General features: G+C 35.9%; 1 protein-coding gene and 1 pseudogene across 1 annotated transcript in view; both read left to right on the top strand.

Annotated features, from left to right (window-relative positions):
- Positions 1-6,087: 6,087 nt before the first annotated feature.
- Positions 6,088-24,495, top strand: part of MALRD1 (MAM and LDL receptor class A domain containing 1) — a 670,416-nt gene continuing 652,008 nt past the window's right edge. Inside the window, exon 1 of the mRNA XM_025396215.1 lies at positions 6,088-6,455. Coding sequence (XP_025252000.1) covers positions 6,257-6,455 — 199 coding nt within the window. The 5' untranslated portion in view covers positions 6,088-6,256. The remainder of the gene's footprint in view (positions 6,456-24,495) is intronic.
- Positions 8,485-8,925, top strand: LOC112631293 (annotated as a pseudogene).

Genomic DNA, 24,495 nt, shown 5'->3' with positions numbered 1-24,495 from the left:
TTTATATAATTTATCTACAATTAATATAATAATATATATTTATATGTATAATTAATATATATTGCTTCTCCCTATTTTCTCCTTTATCTCCCCTGCCAACTTTATGTAGTCATATAGTCATATGTTAGACCTGTCATTCTATGTTCCAGGTTTCTTTCTTTCTTTTTTTTTTTTTGAGATGGAACTTCACTCTTTTTGCCCAGGGTGGAGTACAATGGTGAGATCTTGGCTCACTGCATCCTCCGCCTCCTGGGTTCAAGCGATTCTCCTACCTCAGCCCCCAAGTAGCTGGGATCTGCTCTGAGTCATAGAGGCTTCCTTCCTGTATGCCAGTTAATTTTTCACTTGAGCTCTTATTTAGATTATCATAAGGCATCTGCCACCATGGCCAGCTAATTTTTTGTATTTTTTAGTACAGATGGAGTTCACCATGTTAGCCAGGCTGATCTCAAACTCCTGACCTCAGGTGATCCACCTGCCCTGGCCTCCCAAAGTGTTGGGATTATTGGCATGAGGCACCATGACAGGCCTATGTCCCAGGTTTCTTAAACTGTATATGTTCAATATTTTCTATACATCTGTGCTGCATTTCATGTAATTTATTTTTACCTACCTTGCAATTCATTAAATGCTGTATTCATGTCTATTTTTTCTGTATTCACTTCTATTTTTCTTTGTTATTTTTCTTTTCTATAGCTATATTTTTAATTATTCTTTAACAAAATCACTGTTGGTTATTTTGTTAGTTTATTGTTCATTGTGCATAATTTAAAAAATTTAATCTTTTAGAATATTTGGTAGTTATTTTATATTCTCTCTCTCACAATGCCAGTGGACAACTTTCAGTGTCTACTTCGGCCTCTGCTCATTTGATTGTTTTGGCTGTAAGTCATAGAGGCTTCCTTCCTGTATGCCGGTTAATTTTTCACTTAAGCTCTTATTTAGATTATCATAATTTATAGGAGTCCTGAAGTGCCTTGTTGAAGGTGCCAGGAATTTTTTCCTAGCAAATTCTTCCTCTGGCTTTATGCAAAGATATTCGTTCTAATTCTCCATTTATGCAGGTTCAAGTCGTTTTATCACAGTTCCCAGTCCATCTTTTACGATTTAGGGGTCTTTTATCTGCAAATGTGTCTTCAGACTTTTGTCATCATTTCTTCTTGCATCTGAAACCTTTATTCAATGCTTATTTTACATTAATCCTGGAATTTTCTTTAAAATATTCTTGAACATGATGTTTTAGTAATAAACTCTCTTTTGTGTCACCTCTATATCCTCCAATCTCCTTTTCCACTTTGGAAATTGGCTTTACATTTTGCAAGCTCAGCACTTGATTACACATTTAAGAGTGTTTTATATTCTATTCCATCCAACATATAGCTTTTCTTGTGGTTAGAGAGTTGGGTTTTTAAAAAATAGAAAATGTAGTCAACCATTTTTGCCAAAACTAAAAGTAATGTGTGTATATATTTTGCAAGTGCCTTTATACATCCTTCCCTATGTTTGAAAATTTTTAATGTCAGGGACATGGCTTTATTATTCATTGTATCTCTTCTGTCTTCCTTTTACCTATCTCCAATATCTAGCATAAAACGGATGCTCATTTTCTTTTCTTTTCTTTCTTGTTTTTTTTTTTTTTTTTGAGTTGAAGTTTTGCTCTGTATTCCAGGCTGGAGTGAAGTGTCGCAATCTTGGCTCGCTGCAACTTCTGCCTTCCAGGTTCAAGCTATTCTCCTGCCACAGCCTCCCAAGTAGCTGGGATTATTACGGGTGTGCACCACCTCACCTGGCTCTTTTTTGTATTTGTAGTAGAGACGGAGTTTTGTCATGTTGGCCAGACTGGTCTTGAACTCCTGAACTCAAGTGATCCACCTGCCTCAGCCTCCTAAAGTGCTGGAATTACAGGCATGAGCCACCACATCCAGCCTGAATATTAGTTTTTAAAGTAAAAGAAGGGAACAATAAAGGAGGAAACATCAGATATAATGGCAATGTTTATGAAGCATCCAACACAGTGTTAGGGCGCTAGTATTGAATCAGACTTTTTTCCCCTTCCTCAATAAACTAGATCAAAGCAACCCTAGGTGCTATCAGTATTCTTTTATTCCTTGCCCCTTCTGGTACATTTAGAGAAAAAGTGATAAAGATTTATCAGTGGAAAATAATTTTATCTTTTGGAAACAAAATACAAATTTGTCTTATAAAATATTATACTACTGGGTGATATTGAGTTACTTTGGGTGCCACATTCCAGTTCATTTCTTGTCTAAATGATGAATGACACTTGAAACACCATAGAGAAATGTTATTTTTAGTAGATAGTAACAGTTAATAAAGCAGTTTACTGGCTGATACTAGGCAATAAACAGCTATGACAGCAACAAAATACGTGATTTTTTTTCCAAATGAAAAATGTTACGAGACCTGAATTTAGAATAAGGATGTAAAATTGAAATGTTTCTATATCTTCACATACTTCCTTACATTCTTTTGTTTCTTTTCTCTCTTCTTCCCTCTTTTTTATTTCTTTCCTTTTCTCTCTCTTTCTTCCTCCCTAATTTCCTTTCTTTCTTAAAGAGGAAAACTTGACATGACTTTTGTCTTGATATAATGGCTGAGTTTAGTGTTGAGGGATGATGAAGTGTATTGCCACTGTAATACAAAATTGCAGTTTCAAAACCTAAAGTGTCTTTAAAAAGACTTAGACATGGAAAAGCAACACTGAACCTAAGAATTGTGTATCTTTCACCTAGTGGCATTTAAAATTTTCACATCTTTATTGCATTATTTACATGTGCCTAGCAAAGCTGATATGATGGTAATCCTTCATTAATTTCATTTAATTAACAATTGAATTGAATTGTTTGAGCAACTGCTATCTGCCAGGATACTGTGCTGCTATGCTGATGCCTGGGGATTCAATAGTGAAAAAGTCAAAATCCTGCTGCATCTTTTTTTTAAATTTTTTTTTAGCACACTGAAACAGAAGAAATTTGATAGTTTAACAATTGTATATTTAAGGGAAAACAAGCAAATATCTGATTTTTTCAATGTCAGATATATTTATTGTAATATTTTGCCATCTTATAAAATTTTACTGCGTATAGTTAAGATGCACAATATGATGTTATGGAATACATATAGAACATAAGAAGGTTACTATAGCGAGGCAAATAGACATATTCAGCATCTCACAGTTACCCATTTGTGTGTATGTGTATGGAAAGATCAGTTAAAATCTTCTCATTCAGCATGAACCCCATATACAGTATAATTGTATTGCCTATAGTACTCATGTTGTACGTTAGAGTTTTTTTTTTTCTTCTTTTCTTTTTTTTTTTTTTTGAGGCGGAGTCTCGCTGTGTCACAAGGCTGGAGTGCAGTGGCACGATCTCTGCTCACTGTAACCTCCGCTTCCCAGGTTCAAGTGATTCTCCTGCCTCAGCCTCCTGAGTAGCTGGAATTATAGGTGCACACCACCATGTCTGGCTAATTTTGTATTTTTAGTAGAGATGGGGTTTCACCGTGTTGGTCAGGCTGGTCTTGAACTCCTGACCTCGTGATCCACCCACCTCGGCCTTCCAAAGTGCTAGGATTACATGTAGATCTTTACACTTGCTTGCAAGCCAAGATATGGAAACAACCTAAGTGTCCATTGACAGATGAACGGATAAAGAAATTGTAGATATATGTAATGAAATATTATTTGGCCCTTGAAAAGAACAAGATCTTGGCATTTGCCACAATGTAAATGAGCCTGGCTGGAGGACACAATGCTAAGTGAAATAAGCCAGACACACAGAGAGAAAATATTGCATAATCTAATTTATATGTGGAATCTAAAGAATTTAAATATACAGATGTAGAAAACAAATCAGTGTTTATCAGGATCGGAGGAAGAAAATGGGGAAATGTAGCTCGTAGGATGCAATGTAGCATGTATGTAGAATGAACAAGTCTAGAGATCTAATGCATAGTCTACTGCATTCTCATAGGATAGGGAAGGAATCACATGAGGAGACAATGACTATACTGGACTTTCAGGTGCTAAGAATGAGTATTGAAGACTGCGAGAGAACCTAGGAATGAAATGTAACTCAGCCTGGGTAAATCAACCAAGATACCTTAGAGAAAGTCTCCTAAGATGAAAAATAAAGAATAATAATTAACCTGGTGATTGGGGTGGGGAAGGGATCTCAGATCTGGAGTTGAGAGATGGCATGTTTAGAAAACTGCCAGCACAGTCGCTCAGTAAGGCTGTGGCTGAGAGGATAGGGAAGCATTGAGCCTTGCAAAGTACACTCTGTTTGTAAGCTACATTCAGAGTATGACAGTTCTACTGATTTCAGAGGGAAATACGTAGGAGTGGATTTGTGCTTCAGAATGGTCACCCTACCCAAAGACCAGGAAATGAGTTGTGAGTACTAGAAACGTGCTGAGATGAGAATGGGTAGAGTCTTCAATGGAAACACAGAAAATACCAGATGGATAGGATAGGTGAGAGTAGTCCAGGAACAATATAGAGGTTCCTTACTTGGGTAATTGGACAGAGGAAGGTACCATTCATTGAAATATGGAACATGGGAGTAAGAGCTGGTTGGCTGGTGGGGGAAAGGAAGATGAGTTTAGTTTTCTGTTAAAGTAGATGTGTTAATTAGGGGTGTGTGTGTGTGCGCGCGCGCACATGCACGTGTGTGTATGCGTGTACTCAGGAAGAAGTGCATATCAGGATTGCAGACAGAGACTGAGAAAAAAAATAAAGATATCTTACTTGAAATCATGAGAGTGAAGAGAGAGCCTAGAAAAAAAGTATTACTGTAATCTTAGGAGAAAGGAGAACTTAAAATGGAACCATAAAGATAATCAATATTTAAGGGACAAGGAAAGAAAAAGAGGTAGATGAAGGATTTATTAGTATTTATTTGCAAAACAGAGAGGTAAGAAGAATAAATGTCTGAAACAGGGCTGAAGCACAGTGCAACAAAATGTTAGATTATTTGGAGTGCTCAGAGGTAAGGCAGAATTGTGAATTCCTGTCCCCCTACCCCCCAGAATCCAGAATGTCCACACTATATATATATATATATATATATATTCCCCCCCTACAATATGCATAATTTTTAGAACATTTAAAAAAATTCTCAGATGCCTTTTCTGTCCCTGGTCTATGGTCCTTTCCACTCTACATTCTCTAGTTATTTTTGCCTCTTGTGGTTACACTGCAGAAATTAAAATAAAATAGTTGAAAAAGAACTTTAACATCCCCTTAAGAAATCAAATATAAAGCAATGTATAGAACATTCAACATCACATAATTTCTATAATATTCATGTTCATAAGATTATGTAATTAATATGTCTGTGTGATCTCAACTTCAATATATTGTTCATTCTGAATATGCATCCTGAAATCATGTGTTTCACTTGTAAAAGTAAATTGTGATGTATTGACAGGTGAATTCTTGTGCTATAGAAGAAGGAACACTGTTTTTAGCGGCAGGATATTCGAGCTCTCGTTTCTTACACCAACTTATTGTATTTTCTCACATATATCTCATAACTTCCTTGGGTTGAAGTTATATGATTTATAAAATAATAACATCCCATGTCCCCTCAACTTTTAAAAATCTATGGTTCTTAATTTATCTCAAGAAGCACTTACTAGCACCCATGGGCTATAGACAAACAAACAAAACAAAACAAAAACAAGCAAGGTGAGTTTTCTATTTAATAATAATGGATAAGCATTTTATTTTCATAGAGCAATTCTAATAATTGGGCCTGAAATTTTCAATATGTCTTAGTGTCCACGATAATGTTCTAAATTACATGAATGTGATTGAGCATAAGAATTAAGACAGGCCATTTTTATGTAATTTATAGCTTTATTGTGGTTCCCTCTCCCCTACTATTTATTTGCCTGGCCTTTATTTTTTACAAATGTCTTTCAGGAGATAGCATGACCATAAAGGCTTAAATTGTGTAAATACGGCATACAGGGGGCAATAATAATCTATGGTTAGCTAGATACAGAACCGGTGCAATTACTCAAGTTAAATATTTTCTAAAGTCACTCCTCTGAAAGAGTAAATTAACTGCCTGGGGAGTAATTTGTTAGAGTTGCAGATAGTTACCAATAGTACCTAGTTATAAGAAGCAAACCTAGGAAAGGAAGAATAGAGAACAAAAAAAAGAATATTTCCAGTGATGGGCTTGCTTATTACAACTGCCTAATCTCTAACAGACAATACCAAGTAATGCTGTTCTTCCTGGACAGAAGGTTGGCATTCCCAATGAGTGAAGCTTTTTGTTTCCTATGGATTGCCTGTGTTTTCAGTTCTACACTGGGTCAGCAAGGAACAGAAAGCTTTCAGTGTGACAATGGAGTCTCCTTGCCTTCTGACAGCGTTTGTGACTTCACAGATCAGTGTGGGGACAACAGTGATGAACGGCACTGTAAGTGACATTCTCCTTTCTCCAATTTCAATTCCCTGCCCATCCTGAAACCAGGGCCTCTGAACAGTCTGGGAGATTTGGCTAGATACCTGGCTCTGTATGGATTTTATTTTATATACCTTTAGTGTAGATCAGAAACTGAGATATATTGTTTACTAAAGAGAGGAGTCCGTATATAAAAACTATCAAATCATGAGGATTTTCATCTGATGGAATATATTTTTCAGTCAATTTTTACTGATTTTGAAGAAGAAATGCAAAACAAAAATGTAGCTTTTGATGTTATGTGAGTGAAACAAAATTTAAAAGAACTCATTAATGCAGCTGTAAAATGCTATGATGGAAATCAACAGCTTAAGTGTGAATTTAATGTGGAAATATTTGAAATGAATTTTAGATTGGATGGGTAGATTTTATTTTCATTTACAGAACACTGCTACCAAGCGAGTTTGTACCAATTGCATGTGGGGTACAACTCTGGCTTTTGTCCTTTGATTTCAGAGTAGTAGAAGGGCACAACCTTTGGAGAATACAAGACCTAGATTTACGTCCTGGACAAGTCATCCAGGACCCAAATTTCGTGTGATTTTGAACCTTTGTTTTATTATAAGAGGTCATGAGATGAGATAAAGCAACTCTCACAGGTGGGAAAATGCCCCATGACATACTGGGAGAACGCTAATAAACAGGAAGAAGCTTACCAAGGGAAGACATGGGTAACGACACGTACGTACCTGTCATTTCTATTGCAGTATACAATCTTGAGGGTACACCATCTTTCAGTAATGGAGACTAGTGTCATTCTTACACACATTCACCCTTCATAAACCACATTTTCATAAAATTATCAGGGGCTCATTGCTGGTTCATAGTAGCTATTGGTGCAATTAATTATCCAGAGGCACGAATTCCATTATTGTAGGTCACTTAATGTAAACATATATCTTCTTTTTTTTATTCAGATAAAATATCAATTCGTGTTTACAGAATTCATTCTCTTCTGCTAAAATAAGGTTCTACATATTTGATTTTGCCATTGTTTGCCTTCCATTTATATATTCAGTTGCTATTACGTTAAAACCAGAAGAGTGATTACTGAAAAACTTTTTTCTCTGTAGAATGAAACAGGCTAATAATATCTTTCTCTTAGTTTGGGATAGCTGTCATACTGTTACTACTCAGTAACCATTCAATACCAAGTGCAGCCAAGGGCAAAGATTCATTTGTATTTGTCCAATTTCCCCAGAGACGCTAACTGTGGGCTTGTTGCCCCTTGCTCTGGACTGTCTGGAAGAACTGTTACTGTTCCTTGATGAGCAAGCAACAAAGAGGAACGACTTGGCTGGTTTGACAAGCAGTGCCAAGTCCCTTCCATTATTAATCTCTATGAAGCTTCCTTCAGTACCCTGGCTGTGATAACATGCATGGTCCTGCTTCAGAGAAAAGGTTAACGTGAAGGAATGGAAAGCCGCTGAGTAGGAAAGGTCTTGGCTGCATGAAAGATTCTAAAATTCTAATAACTTTCAGCCTTGGAAGGAAGTGAAGGCATAGATCTGTCGAATAAACAGATTTCATATTAAATGTTACATGGAGAGGTCACCTTTTGGCATTCTTGCTGTTCATTTTCATTTCTGGGAAGTTTCCTCTTTGGCATTTTATTTAAAATGTGGGTGAGAATCTGCAGATAAAAATTGAGAATTACATTAAAGCATGAATTTCTTTTGTATATCACACTAGAAGAAAACTACTGCGAAGAAATAACAATGGCCAAGCAGTTTCACTCGTGGAAACTTGTGATGCTAAACTTATAGATTAGATTTTTTTTTAAACTAGCTTTATAAGGATTTGCAGTAGCCACATTTAAGAGAAAAACAATGTCCCCTTTAACATCCAACTTGTGTGACCTTTAAAGAAATAGATTAATATGTCAACGTTTCTGAATAAAATTGGCATAGCTGAAGTTAAATTTCTGATGCCTCTGGTGCTATTAATACATTTTTGAAAATAAGTTCTTGGACAGCGACGCAAGATGGCAGTCACCACAGGATTAGGAGTAAAAGTCCCTCTCAATTTCCACTGTTGGAAGAACTCGAAGGCCAGAAAGGAGTAGGAGATGGCACGGTTAGCTAGGGTCTAGAAGATGATGAAGAGATGACATTTACAAGATGGACAGGGATGATAACTGGGTCTCCAACAACAATTTATGAAAACCGAATATACAGCTTTAAAATAGAATGTGGACCTAAATACCCAGAAGCCCCCCCCCTTTGTAAGAGTTGTAACAAAAATTAATATGAATGGAGTTAATAGCTCTGATGGTGTGGTGGATCCAAGAGCCATGTCAGTGCTAGCAAAATGGCAGAATTCATATAGCATCAAAGTTGTCCTGCAAGAGCTTCAGAGCCTAATGATGTCTAAAGAAAATATGAAACTCCCTGAGCCACCTGAAGGACAGTGTTACAGCAATTAATCAAAAAGAAAAACCATAGGCCCTTCCCATTTCCCCCCCATTCGATTTAAATAGTCTTCATTTTCCACAGTAGTACATTTTCTAGATATGTCTTGTAGACCTCAAAGTACTGGAAAGGAAGCTGCCATTCAAAGGAAATTTATCTTAACATACTGTAAATGATACTATTTTTTTTGTCCATTTGGAATATATAAGTTGTGCTATAACAAATCATCCTGTCAAGTGTAACCACTGTCCATGTAGTTGAACTTCTGGGATCAAGAAAGTCTATTTAAATTGATTCCCATCATAACTGATGGGGCACATCTAACTTAACTGTGAAAAGACACACCATACAATCACCTTACTGCTAATTACATGGCCTGGGGTCTCTATCTTCTCCCCTTACCCTCCCACCTCCCACCATCCCTACAACAATAGCCCTCTAGCCTGGGGGGCTTGTTAGAGTAGATGTGAAGGTTTCAGATTACAGCCTGTGGGACTGCAGCTGGGTGTGTGGGGTGCTTCGCCTGCACCCCTGGTTTCTTTAAGTCTTAAATGATGACCTTCCAAGCCATCATCCTGTTCCCATGCTCCTCTACTCCTGCCCTTGGCCAAAGTGTAGGTTGTAACCCCTCCTCTCCCCTCTGAGATTGGCCTTCGGTAAGGAATTCAGGGCTTTCCCCATATCTTCTTTCTCCCACCTTTATTGAGGGGTGATACTTTTTCTTCCCTCCTCCTCAAGTTCCTTTTTGCACTATCACCACCCAACACCTTCCATGATACTTCCTTGCTTTGGCCAGAAGCCATCAGGTAAGGCTGGAAAGAGTCTCTGACCTCCCTTGATTAGTTTTGGAACCGTACTTATTCACTCTCCACCAGCCTGGGAAATGAATATTGGGTCCTCAGCCGTGCCACCCTCTGCTGTCATCAGCTGATGCATTGTTTTTAGCTCAGGTTTTGATAAGGTGAAAAGAATAGTTACCAGGGTTACTCAGACCTCCCAGCTCTCGGAGTCCTTGGTGGTTGAACATGGAGAAAGGCCACATGAAGACGCTTGTAAGCGCACATGATCCTTCTGAATTGTTTTACTTTCCTGTAATTGCTTTTGTTTTTAAAAATTGAAGAAGTTTTAAACAGGGCTTTTATTTGGTCATCCTTGCAATCCATTGGGGTCTAGTTTGGAATCTGACAACTGGAACAAAAAGGACCTTGAATCTGGTGCATGCCTTGGTTTTGGTGCTGCTGCTGCTTCTCCAGATCCTTAGCAGGGATTAAGAAAGAAGCCGGTGTGGACAGCAGATCCCCGAAACTGGCGGGCTTGACCTCCTGGCAAATTGCTTTGTCTTTCCACTTTCTGTTCAGGATCACTAAATGATGAAATGTGGATGTGTACAGAATTACAAGCAATTCATTGTGTACTAAAATTTTTTTGTTTGTTTGTTTGTTTTGAAGCAGCAACTATCAAGTCCGAAAAGCAATTGATGTTTCCATTAATCTTTTTCTGGGGGAAAACCTTAGTTCTAAGGATTTAACATCTTGTAAGTGAAGTTTAACATAACAGTATTCCACAGGTAGTCTTTCTATTGTCCGACCATTGCCTGACTTTAATATAATAATTAAAAAAAGAAAAACAAAACTGTGTGTTAAAAAAGAAAATAAGTTCTTATTTTACATGAGCTTCTTTTTTAGAATATGTAAACCTTTTATTTTTACTCAGTATTGTTTTAAGAAATTAGAAAAAAACCTGAATCCTCAAGATTAAATAAATTCCATTTTCAGATGATATTAAGCACTTAATCCATAGTGAACTAAAAAAGTAATTTGTAGGTCTAATAACTCTTTGGGTCTAGTGTTGATGAGAATCCCTCTTTTAGGACCCATTAACATGATTAGCAAGGGAAATATAAGTTGTCGTACTGGTCTGTGTAATTAAAAAAAATTTTTTTTAATGATTTAAAAATAGCTTTTGAATCATATTTAAAAAAATTATTAAGTGTTACATTCTCTGCTTCTGTGCTGATTCACGTTGGCTAGTCTTCGTTCTCTTTTGGTATTTTTATTTTTACTTTTTATCAATATTACTTTTAATTGACAAGTTATAATTGTATACAATTATGGGGTACACAGTGATGATGTAAGTTTATAATGTGAATGATTAAATCAAGCAAAGTAATCCATTGCTTGCAAAGCATTGCAAATCCATTGCCTCACTTATTATTTGTTTTTGTGATGAGACATTGAAATTTACTCTTAGTTATTTTGAAATATGCAATACATTAATATTGACCGTAGTCACCCTGTTGTGCAGTGGATCTCAAAACTTACTCTGTTTATCTATCCGAAACTTTGTGGCTTTTATTAACTTCCCATTATTGCCCCCTATACCTCAGTGTCTGGTAATCATCATTTAATTTACTGCTTCTCTAAGTTCAGTGATTTTAGTTTCCACATGTAGTGAGATTGTGTGGTATTTGTCTTTTGGTGCCTGGCTTGTTTCACTTAGCATAATGTCCTCCAGGTTCATTCGTGTTGTCACGAATGACAGGATTTCCTTCTTTTTATGACTGATAGTGTTTCATTGTGTGTACATACCACATTTTCTTTATGCATCCATTGATGTACACTTAAATTGATTCTACATCTTGACTATTGTGAATAGTACTGCAATAAACATAGGAGTGCAGATATCCCTTCAATAAACCGATTTTCTCTCCTTCAGAAATATACCTAGAATTGGGATTGATGGATCATATGGTAGCTTAATTTTTAATATTTGAGAAAGCTCTGTATAGTTTTCCATAATGGCCATACTAATTGACATTCCCACCAACAATGTACAGGAGCTCCCTTATTTCTGCATTCTGCCAGCAATTGTCGTCTTTCATCTATTTTTGATAAAAGCCATTCTAGCAGTTATGAGATTATATCTCATTGTGGTTGTAATTTGCGTTTTCCTAATGATTAGTAATACTGAAAAATTTTTTAATGTACCTATTGAACATTTGTATGTTTTCTTTTGAGTAATATCTTCTCAGGTCCTTCGCCCACTTTTAAATCAGGATATTATTTTCTTGATATGAAGTTGCTTGAGCTCCTTATATAGTCTGAATATCAACCATTATCAGATGTGTGGTTTACAGATATTTTCTACCATTCTTTGGATTTTGTCTTTACTTTGTTAATTGTCATCTTTGCTGTACAGAAATTACTTAGTTTGATTCAGTCCTATCTGTCTATTTTTGTTTTTGTTGCCTGGGCTTTTGGGGACATAGCCAAAAAACTATTGCCCATACCAGTGTCATGGAGCTTTTCTCCATATTTACTGTTACAGGTAGAAGTTTTATAGTTTAAGGTCTTCTATTTAAGTCTTTAATCCATTTCAAATTGATTGTTTTACATGGTGTGATTTAAGAGTCTGATTTCCTTCATCTGCATATGGATGTCCGATGTCCAGTTTTTCTTTTTTTTTTTTTTTTTTTTTTTTAGTAGAGACGGGGTTTCACCGTGTTAGCCAGGATGGTCTCGATCTCCTGACCTCGTGATCCGCCCGTCTCGGCCTCCCAAAGTGCTGGGATTACAGGCTTGAGCCACCGCGCCCGGCCGATGTCCAGTTTTTCTAACACCGTTTACTGAGGAGACTGTCCTTTCTCCATTGTGTGTTACTGTCACTTTTGCCAAAGTCAATTGACCATGAATGTGTGGGTTGACAGACACTTAATACAGAAACAGAAAACTAAATGCTGCATGTTCTCACTTATAAGCAGGAGCTAAACATGGAGTACATATGGACACAAATAGGGGAACAGCACACACTGGGGACTACTTAAGGGAGGAGGGAGAAAGGAGGGTGAGGATCGAAAACCACCTATTGAGTACTATTCTTATTGCCTGGGTAGCAAAATAATCTACACAAACCCTCATGACACCTATGTAAGAAACTTGCACATGTACCCTTGAACCTAAAATTTGAGTTAAAAAAAAATTGTTGCTTTATTTCTGGGCTTTCTAGCTTGTTCTGTTGGTCTCTGTGTCTGTTTTTCTTGGTCTGTTTTATGTTTTGATTACAGATGCTTTATAGTATATTTTGAAACTAGATAGTGTAATGCCTCCAGCTTTGTTCTTTTTGCTCAAGATTGTTTTGGCTACTTGGAATCTTTTGTGATTTCATATGAATTTAAGTTTTTTTTTCTATTTCTATTTCTGTGAAAATTACATTGGAATTTTGATAGGGATTGCATTAAATCTGTAGACTGCTTCGAGTGCTTTGGGCATTTTGACAATATTAAATTTTTAAATCCGTGAATATGGAATACCTTTTCATGTACTTGTGTTTCCTTCACTTTAATTCTCGGTGTTTTACAGTTTTCAGTATGCAGATCTTTCACCTTGTTAATTAAATTTTTACCTAAGTATTATACTTGATATGCTGCTATTATAAATGGGATTGTTTTCTCAATATTTTTTGGATAGTTTCTTATTAGCATATAGAAAAACGATTGATTTTTTTTTATGTTGCTTTTGTATCCTTCAATGTTACTGAATTTTTTATTAGTTTTAACAGTTTTTTGTTAAGTCTTTTGGGTTTCTACATATAAGATTATGTCATCGGCAAACAGGTATACACTTTTACTTCTTTCTTTCTGATCTGAATGTCTCTTATTTCTTTCTCTTGCCTAAATGTTCTGGCTAGGACTTCCAGGACTATGCTGAAAATTGGTGGTGAGAATAGGTATTTTTGTTTTGTCCTTGATCTTAGAAAAAAAAGTTTTCAACATTTCACTGTTAAGTGTGATGTTTGCTACCTGTTGGTCATATGGCTTTTATTGTATTCTCTCTATAAGTAATCTGTTGAAAGATTTTATTATAAAAGGATTTTGAATGTTTCAAATGCTTTCTCTGAATTTATTGAGATGGTTCTATGGTTTTTATCCTTCATTCTGTTAATGTGGTGTATCACATTAATTAATTTGCACATGTTGAAACATACTTACAGTCCTCAGCTAAATCCCACTTGACAATGCCGAATGATTCTTCCAATGTGTTGTTGAACTCAGTTTGCAAATATTTTGTTGAAAACGTTTGCATCTGTGTTCATCAGGAATATTGGCTTGCAACTTTTATCCTGTAAGTGTCACCATCTGGCTTTATTATCAAGGTAATGCTGGTCTCATAAAATGACTTTTTATCTATTCAGCCACTCTGTGTCTTTTGATGAATTCAGTACATTTACATTCAAGGAAATTATTGATAGGTATTTAAGTATATTTATTAGTTGCTGGCACCATCAAGGTGCCAGCAGATTCAGTGTCTGGTGCCCTCTTTTTGGTCTGCGGATGGCTGCCTTCTTATTGAGACCTCACATGGCACAGAGACAGATCACATCTCCCGTGGCTGTTCTTGAGAGGGCAGTCATCCAGTCATGAAGGCACCATCCTCATGATCTCATAACTTCCCAAAGGCCCCACCTTCCAATACTATTACATTGGGAATTAGGGTTTTAAATATGAATTTGAGGGGACACACACATTCAGCTCATAGTACCACAGAATTAGGTATGCAAGAAATCTAAAAATAAATATGTAGAGCCTATCTGAAGAAAATCAGAAAAAAACACAGATATGCAGAAAAAAGACTCGTGACAAGACTATGCTTCTTAATGGGATGTTGCAATGGTGTGAATAGGTCCATTTTCATGGAATCGATTTAATTACACTCTAGTACAAAATCTCATAAGGATAAACTTTGCCACCTGATAAAGTGTCTTCCAAGTTTATCTAGAAAAATGAGGGATAAATAGCTAGTAAGAGGGAGAAGAAAAAGAGAAAGAATTTTCATTAATAGGTATGATAGTGTATCATGTAAACTACACTAACATTATGAAAGTTTATAATTAGAAAAGAATGTGATTGTTAAAAATATTAAGCATACGCGTAATATATTTAACAAATAAACTTGACCTTCCAAATTAGTTGGGAAAACAAAATAGCTAATAATAATTTCAGCAGATTTGTATACAGTACTTACTGTATGCCAAGCACTGTTAAATAATCTCCATCCAGTGTCTCATTTAATTTTTACCAAACACAAACATAGTAGGAATAGTAGTTTTATTATTGTTCCTATTTTACAGCTTGAGGAAATGAGGCTTAGACTAGCTAAAATAAAATGCCAGAGGACACAGAGCTGTTCCATGGATCTGCTGGAATTCACAAACAGCTCTATCGGATCCTGAAACTGTCAATACTAACCATCATACCATGCTGTTTTTATTACATAAAACAAATGAATACAAGGCAATTTCATGAAATACACTTCTTATCTACTCCATACAACAAAAATTTCTAAAGATAAAATGTTAAATATTAACAATGAAGCCATAGTCTTTATTGCCCCTAATAATCAGAAAAGTCAAGGAAAGTTTCTCTTTTTCTTCGACGTGTAATAGATTTTCAAAATATGTTTGTTGAATATTGATGTTGAATAAGTATTGGGATGGGAAAGACATTTGTAAGTGTTACATGAAAGAAAAAACTTTAAAAGTCAATAAATTAGAATATATAAATTAAAAGTTTCATTATATCAAAACATTGCAAGTAAAATGAAAGAGGAAAAATGTCTGCAATATAGCACACCAATAATTCTTTTCCAGGTCTATAAATCAAAGATGCATTTTTCTTTTGTAAAAATGTAGGTAAAATTCTTGAAAACAACTCACACACACACAAAGAGAAATGACCACGTATGATGAAGTTATCAACTTCACTATTAATTGTAAATCACAATTGAAAACAAAAAGCTGCCAATATTTTTAAAATAAAATAAATATGAAAAATAAAAAAGTATGTTCATTGTTGGGAAGGGCATAAGAAGATGGATACTACTGCAGGCAAGAGAATTATAAACCCTACCTTCCTTTGTTTAGTATTTTTATAATATGAAAGAGGATTTTAAAAGTGTTCATGCCCTCTAACTGGTAATTTTGCTTTAGAAATTTATTCTAAGAAACAAAATGAATTCATGCAAAAAGTCTCCTCACAATACCATTTAATATGGTAGAAATGGGAAGTCATTTAATTTTATGATATTAGGTTCATGTTTAAATAAATTATGCATCGATAATATGGACATCTGTGCAGCCATCTGTCATAATTTTTGAGGCTATTTAAAAATGAGAAAATGCTCATGATATATTGTTATGAGAAAAACCATGATTACCCATCAATATATATATTGTACTTAAAAATATAGTATGGCACTGCACATAAAATATGAGATGGAATTATCTCTATGTGTTGGGCTTATACATCACTTTTCTTTTTTGTATATCTTTATGGTTTCAACTTTTCTAAAATAGCATCTATTATTTTTGGGATTTTTTTTTTTTTTTTTTTAAAGACGGATTCTTGCTCTGTTGCCCAGGCTGGAGTGCCGTGACACGATCTTGGCTCCCTGCAACCTCTGCCTCCCAGTTCAAGTGATTCTCCTGCCTCCCGAGTAGCTGGGACTACAGGTGCATGCCACTACACCCAACTATTTTTTTTTTGTGTGTGTGTTTTTCTTAGTAGAGATGGGGTTTCACTGTGTTGGCCAGGCTGATCTTGAATTCCTGCTCAAGTGATTTGCCCACTGTGGCCTCCCAAAGTACTGGGATTACAGGCATGAGCCACCGTGCTGGCCTCTGCATCTACTGTTTTTTATAATGAGGATAAAATTATATTTTAAAACAATCTAATAAACAGCCTTCCCATTAGCAATTGTGCTTATTCTAATAATGAGAGCAAGCTAATATTAGGCATATATACCATGTAACAGGATTCCTTTTCTTTCTTTCTCATTTCTATGTTTTTCCTCAAACTAATGAAAAAGGTTTTATTTATTTTTTGTTGTTGCAGATGTTATTTTTTAATCAGAGTAAGGAAATTGAGAATTTGCTAGTAAAATAATATGTCAAAGTTATATTAGCAAAGGCAGTCAATATCAGCAAGAAAAGTGTTTATGTAGCAGGGTTAAATCCATGCATTGTCCAATCCTATTCATGTTCAGAGCCTGGGACTTTTCCTTCCCCATCACAACTGCCCATCTGGATATCAATCTTTTTCTTTTGTTTTGGAGCACAGTGTCTGGGCTCTCTTTTGTGTTTTGTGTGTGTGTGTGTGTGTGCATGTGTGTATCCACCAGTATTCACCGATGTTTCCGGTTTTGAGCCTTCTGCCCCATGCAGTTGTTTTATGTACATCACCTTACAGCGGTAAGAGGAGCTCATTGTGGTTCCTCTGTGCTGGTGTTTCTTTGAAGGCAATAACTTGTCTGCAGGTTTGAGCTCAGTTTCCCTGCTGCTCCCTGATGCCAGCCTAGAAGTTGCTTAACCATCACACAAGGTGAACACAGTTCCTTTTTGATGTAATTTCTGGAAATCAGGTTCTTTTTTCTCTCCCCGGTCCCTTCCCCCAGTCTACCCTCTGCAAAGTCATGCCCATCTTTCCTGCCCTCTTCTCGGATCCCTTACCCTTGCCTGGCCTCCCCGCGATGGGGACTTCCCACTCTCCTATTATGGTTTTCCAATTCTAATTCGATGGAGTTAAGCCTATGCCCTCTGTCATTCAGACATTTTAGCTATTCAAGGACCAATTATTAGTCAAAATTGGACAGTCTATTTTTCCTTGTATTTCATTTATAATGGTTCTAACTTTTCTAGAGGCAATGACAAGAGAGAGGTCACAGAGTAGAAGGTGAAGAAAAAAGAAAAACACCATTTTTAAGATTTCAAGGTTTGTCACAAAGTTATCTACCTTGAATATTCTAGAGTGTCAAAGCAGCCTTGTGTCATGTGCAGCAGCACTATTCGCAACAGTGAAGACATGGAATCAGCCTAAATGCCCATCAGTGATAGATTGGATTAAGAAAATGTGGTGTATATATACACTATGGAATACTATGCAGCCATAAAAAGGAATGTGATGATGTCCTTTGCAGGGACATGGATGGAACTGGAGCTGCCCTCAGCAAACTAACACAGTAACAGAAAACCAAATACCGCATGTTCTTACTTATAGGTGGGACCTGAACAATGAGATCACATGGTTACAGGGAGGGGAACAACACACACTGGGGCCTGTCAGAGGTTGGGGGGGGTCATCAGGAGGGAGAGCATCAGGAAGAATAGCTAATGGATGCTAGGCTTAATACCTAGGTGATAGGATGATCTGTACAGCAAACTACCACGGGACACGTTTACCTGTGTAACAAACTCACACATCCTGCACATGTGACCCTGAACTTAAAATAAAAGTTGAAAATCAAAAAAAAAAAAAAAAAAAGAAAAGGAAAAGAAATATTGCATTATGGTACAATTGGATATGTAAACAATGGAATTAAGAAAACAGAAATAAATCCTTACATTTATGGTCAAACACCACCACCACCACCACCACCACCACCACCACACTGAACTCCTTGTTGAAACTTTTACTGATGTAGATTCTGAAAATTTTCCAGTGAACAAGGTATAGCAAATGAAATTTACAAGTACTTACTTGTAACTAATATGTCAATGGTATGAATCTTTATTGGGAATTGTATCATTTATTTAAGTTAAACATACCTACTAAAGCTTTTTTATTTTTTCTATGCTATCTTTTCTCCTTCCTTCAATGCTATTTTATTATTACTTATTCAATGCTTTTTATTTCTGTGCTATCTTTTCTCCTTCCTTCAATGCTATTTTTCTTCCAAGAGAGTTGATTTTAATCTTGCTCCCATGGATGGACTTCAGAGAGACCTTGAACTGGGTATGTCTTTTTTATTTTTTTCTTTTGGGATGTATGTCTATTAGATTCCTTCTGTTATTTTGAAAACAGTATTCATAAAACACTTTTTATGTCAAATAACACCATTAGGAACTTTTCACTCTTGTCAATTGTTTTATGACTTAGATGCTGGTATATACAGTGGTGTAACATAAATCATTTTCTTTAATATATTTTGGTGTCTATAATTGCTTCCTAGTTGTAGACTGTTTTGTGTCATAACAGGCAATGGAAATATAAAAGAAAAGACGAACCATAAGTAATGTGGATTGTTCTTTCATCTCTGGGTATGATGTTCAAAACTGGCAGTGCTTCCCAAAGCCTGTGAACACATGAAAGCATTGAACTGGGGAAGTATTCTCAGCATATTCTGAAAATTGGCTGCATAGTGACTCTTTCTTCTAGGGAGAAAGTAAAACTTTACTGGAATTTTATTTTGACCCATCTTATAGAGTTTCTTATCACAATTCCAATAAAAGATGCCTTATAACAATTAGGGAAAATTTGGTGGGATCATGTACCTTAGTGAGATTTTAATAAAAAAAAAAAAAAAAGAAGTATTTCTGAATGAAATGATACCATTCTTCCAGAGCTGCAAACAGTTTCTCTGGTATTTTAAGGAGCTCATGAAAATGCAAAATAGTAACCCCATTCGATCAGGAAATTTACCTAGTTCTCCCACTTCTAGAAGACTGATTGGCACTTACAGTCAATAAATATTTAATAGACTGGGTGATAGTACTGGTTTACTGACTGAGTGAATGGAGGAATATTCAGTTGCACTATTTTCTTTCACCATGGAATTGGATAAAACTATTCAGTCTTGCAATGTAGTCTGCTCATATTTTGTGGCTCAAGTGTGTAAATTGATGTCACACAAGAAGAATATTCAGTTTGTGAGCTCCCTTTGAAGATTTCGGACACCTGGCAACATCAAATGGTGAATCGTTTCTTCCAAAACAAATGTCTTCTGAGCCCGTATCTGTGCATAGATAGAACTCCTGCCATGCTTGTCATCCCATGTACATTTTTCTGCTTGTAAGCAAAAATGTTTGTAAATAAATATCATTTCTTCATGTACATATTGACACTTTAAGCTTGGCTAGGAATTCTAAGAGAAGCCTGGAATTCTGTTGTGAAAGCTATCAAATTTATGATGGCAAAGACCTTGAATCACAGTTTTTAAATAAGTTTCCATCAGAGAAATATGAATAGAATATAATATTCTCTACTACCAAGAAATAATTGTGACTTTCCACTGGGTAGGTCTTGAAATGCTTGATTGAATTTGGAAAAGAAATTTTACTTATTTTGAGAGAAATTGAAAACCTATTTGGGGAAAAAATGACAGGAGTTCATTTGTTCATGAATTAGCTTAATGAAAAATTTGTCCATGCAAAAGATTAAACTTTCTGTTTAGGGCCCTGTATTTATCCTTGCAGAAACTACTGAAAAGCCATTACATCTTCTGTCCAAATAGCTACTCTGGAATAGAGAATTATTTGTAAACAGCTATACGACACTTCTAATACTTGAGTGAATACTGCTGTAAGCTGGAGTGAATGCTATACCTTGTTAATATTTCTGCAAATATCATCAGACACCTGCAAACACTGAAGACCTCCTTTGAAGGTTGTGAATCATCAGGCAATAATAAAGTTGAAACATGTTCTGGTAATCCTTTTTTCACTGATATGGATACCATTGATGACACAATCCTTGCCAAAGATGTTCTCAAGACTTAAGGATAAAGGCAACTATATATGACAAGAATCCTGCTGAAGGAATATTGGATAATTCTGGTGTGAACTTTAACAGTACTCACTTAATTCGCTATAGTATACCTTTGTGACTTAGGGTTTTTCTTGTTTATGTGTCAATGAAAATATTAAAATTAATTCAATGTAAATGATAACAAATATATCCTTGATAAAAACTAGTTAATACTTTTAAATCACCAAGCCAAATAGTAGGTCTTTCATTGACATTTACTCTTGAGAAGTATGACATTTTACTTTCATTTAATTGGAATATTTTGGATTCATTTCATTCTTTTCAGGAACTGGCCGCTAATTTTTACATTAATTGAGAGTAAGGGAAATTATTCTTTATGAAAATTTTTTGTATGTTATCTAAATGAAGGAAATGGTTTTCCAGAACAATACAATGAATTGTACGTACAATTTTGTGACAATGTAATACATAGTGTGTTAGTCCATTTTCTATTGCTATTCTAGAATCTTTCAGACTAGGTAATTTATTAAAAAACAAAAAGGTTGATCTGGTACATGACTCTGCAGGCTGTAGAAGCATGACACCAGCATCTGCTTGACTTCTGGTAAGGAAGCTTCTATTCATGAAGCAGGCAATGCCTTCTATTCATTCAGAAGGCAATGGGGGAGCAGATGTGCCACATTGTGAGACAGGCAGCAAGGGAGAGGAGGAGGTGCAAAGCTCCTTTAAACAACCAGCTCGCTTGTTAACTAACAGTGATAACTCTCTCATTACCGTGGGGAGGGCACCAAGCCATTCATAGGGGATCCACCTCCATGACCCAAACACCTCCTGCCAGGCTCCACCTCTAAAACTGGGGATCACATTTCAACATGAGATTTGGAGGGGTCACACATCCAAATTATATCACATAGCTTTCCTCAAAAAGGGATAAAACACACTCATAAACTTGGAAAAGAAGGAGACCACCTCAACATAATAAAAGCCATATATGAGAAACCCACAGCTAACATCACACTTGATGGTGAAAGACTGAAAGCTTTTCCTTTAAGATCAGGAACAAGACAGGAATGGCCATTTTTATCACTTCTATTCAGCATAGTTTTGAAAGTTTCAGACAGTGTAATCAGGCAAGAAAAATTTAAAGGCATTTAAATTGGAAAGGAAGAAGTAAAAGTATCTCTATTCATAGACAACATGATCTTAAATGTAGATTCTATTTATAAAAAAAAAAACAGAGCTAGTTAAAAATCTCAGCAAAGTTGCAGGATACAAAACAAACACACAAAACTCAGTTGCATTTTAGTACACTAACGAACAGTCTGAAATGAATAAACCAATTTCATTTACAATAGCGTCAAGAAGAATAAAATACTGAGGAATAAACTAAAGAGACAAAAATCTTTTATATTGAAAACTATGTCATTGTTGAAAGACATTTACAAAGATATAAATGGAAAAGATGTTCTGTGTCCATAGATTGGAAGATTTAATATTATTAAGATTTCAGTATTACCCAAAGCAATCTACAGATTCAGTGCAATCTCAGTCAAAATTTCAATAATTTCTCTTTTGTAAAAGTAGTAAATTTTTTTTTTTTTTTTTTTTTTTTTTTGAGACAGAGTCTTGCTCTGTTGCCTGGGCTGGAGTGCAGTAGCTGGGATTACAGGCGCCCGCCGCCTCGTCTGGCTAGTTTTTTGTATTTTTTAGTAGAGACGGGGGTTTCACTGTGTTAGGCAGGATGGTCTCGATCTCCTGACCTTGTGATCTGCCCATCTCGGCCTCCCAAAGTGCTGGGATTACAGGCTTGAGCCACCGCGCCCAGCCAAAAGTAGTAAAATTTATCCTAAAATTCATGTGAAATCTCAAGGGACCTCAAAAACAAAAACAAAAACCTGGGAAAAGAAGAAAGAGGTCTAACAGTTCCTGATTTCAAACCTTACTAAAAAGCTACAGTACCTAAGTGTGGTATTGACATAAAGACAGACATCTAGACCATGGAATAGAGTAGAGAGCCCAGAAATAAACCTTCAAATATATGGTCAAGTGAGTTTTGAGAAGGGACCCAAGACCAATGGGGAAAGAATGGTCTTTTCAACAAAGGTGGTGGGAAAATTGGGTAGCCACAAGCAAAATAATTAGAGTTGGACCCTTACCTTATACCATATACAACTAAGTACCTCAAAATGGATTGAAGACCTAAATATAAGAGCTAAAACTGTAAAACCTAGTAACATAGGAGACAAGCTTAATAATATTAGATGTGGTAAAGATATATTCAATATGGCACCAACAGCACAGGCAACAAAAGAAAACAGATACACTGACTTCATCGAAATTAAAAACTTATATTCATCAAAGGACAGTATCAAGAGAGTGAAAAGGCAATCCACGGAGTAGTAGAAAATATTTGCAAATCATACATCTGATAACAGATTAATATCAGAATGTAAAAAGAACTACAACTCAACAACGACAAAAAACAAAAAACCTAATTAAAAAATGAATAAAGACCTTAAATAGACATTTCTCAAAAAAGATATATAAATGTCCAATAAGCACATGAAAAGATAGTCAACATTGTTCATCATTAGGGAAATACAAATAACCACAATGAGATACCACTTCACACCCATTGTGATGGCTATTATAACCATCCAAAAAATCTCCTAGAAAATAATGTATATATGAAGATTTGCAGAAATTGGAACACTTGTGCTTTTCTGTTGGGAATGTAAAACGTTTTAGCCACTTTGGAAAACAGATGACAATTCCTCAAAACATTAGAAATAGAATTTCCATATGATATAGCAATTTCAATTCTTGATATATACCCCAAAGAAACCAAAGCAGGGAATTGAATAGGTATTTGTACACCCATGTTCACAGTAGCGTTATTTACAATAGCCCAAAGCTGAAAACCACACAAGTGTCCATTGATAGATGAATGGATAAACAACATTTTATGTGCTACAACATGGATTAACCTTGAAGACATTATGCTAAGTGAAACAAGCAACACACACACAAAAACATCCGCTGTATGATTCCTCTTATATGAGTTACCTACAATACTCTAATTCATAGAGACAGAAGGTAGAATTGTGGTTGCCAGGGGTTGAGTAGGGAGAAATGGAAAGGTGGTGTTTAATGGGTACGAAGTTTCAGTTTTGCAAGATGGAATGACTTCTGGGGATAGATGATGGTGATGGTTGCTTAACAATGTGAATATAGTGAATACCACAGAACTCTGCACTTAAAAATTGTTAAAATGGGCCAGGCATCGTGGCTCATGCCTGTAATTCCAACACCTTGGGAGGCCAAGACTGGTGGATTGCTTGAACCCAGGAGTTTGAGATCAGCCTGAGCAACATGGCAAAACTCCATCTCTACAAAATGCAAAAAATTAGCCAGGTGTGGTGGTGTGCACCTGTAGTTCCAGCTACTTGGGAGGCTGAGATGGGAGTATCACTTGAGCCTGGGGAGATCAAGGCTGCAATGAGCCACGATCGCACCATCACACTCCAGCCTAGGTGACAGAGCAAGACCCTGTCTAAAAAAGAAAAAAAAAGGTTAACATGGTAAATTTTATGTAATGTATATTTTACCATAATAATAAAAAAAAGAGTAGGACTCTGATGGGAAGACTGCAACTGTGCCTCATAGAACCTGTAGGAGGAGGAGAAATGTACATTATTAATATTGACCCAGGGAAGATTTTGAAATAAGTGTGGTTTCTATCTCATCTCTTCCCTTGCTAGATTTTTCATAGTTTTGCTAGATTTTTCATAATTCTTACATTGTGTTCTGTCTTCTAAGAACATTACGTTGTGATGCTTTACCCAGACCATACTTTCCAGAGTTAATCCTGAGTTCTGGATTATCTGAGTTTCTTCACCATTACTACAATGGAAACTTTATCCTATTCATTCCCATTTTTTCAAAAGCATGCACCAAGCTGACTGTCGCTTTGGCATATTATTTAATATTTTTCTTTCCATTATCGTGTTAAAGATCAAAACTAGGAGGAATTCTTTAGTGGTTCTTT

This window comes from Theropithecus gelada, chromosome 9 (genome assembly GCF_003255815.1).
Source record: "Theropithecus gelada isolate Dixy chromosome 9, Tgel_1.0, whole genome shotgun sequence".
Lineage (NCBI taxonomy): Eukaryota > Metazoa > Chordata > Mammalia > Primates > Cercopithecidae > Theropithecus > Theropithecus gelada.
The sequence above is the reverse complement of the archived record's forward strand: the minus strand, read 5'-3'. Positions and strand labels throughout refer to the sequence as shown.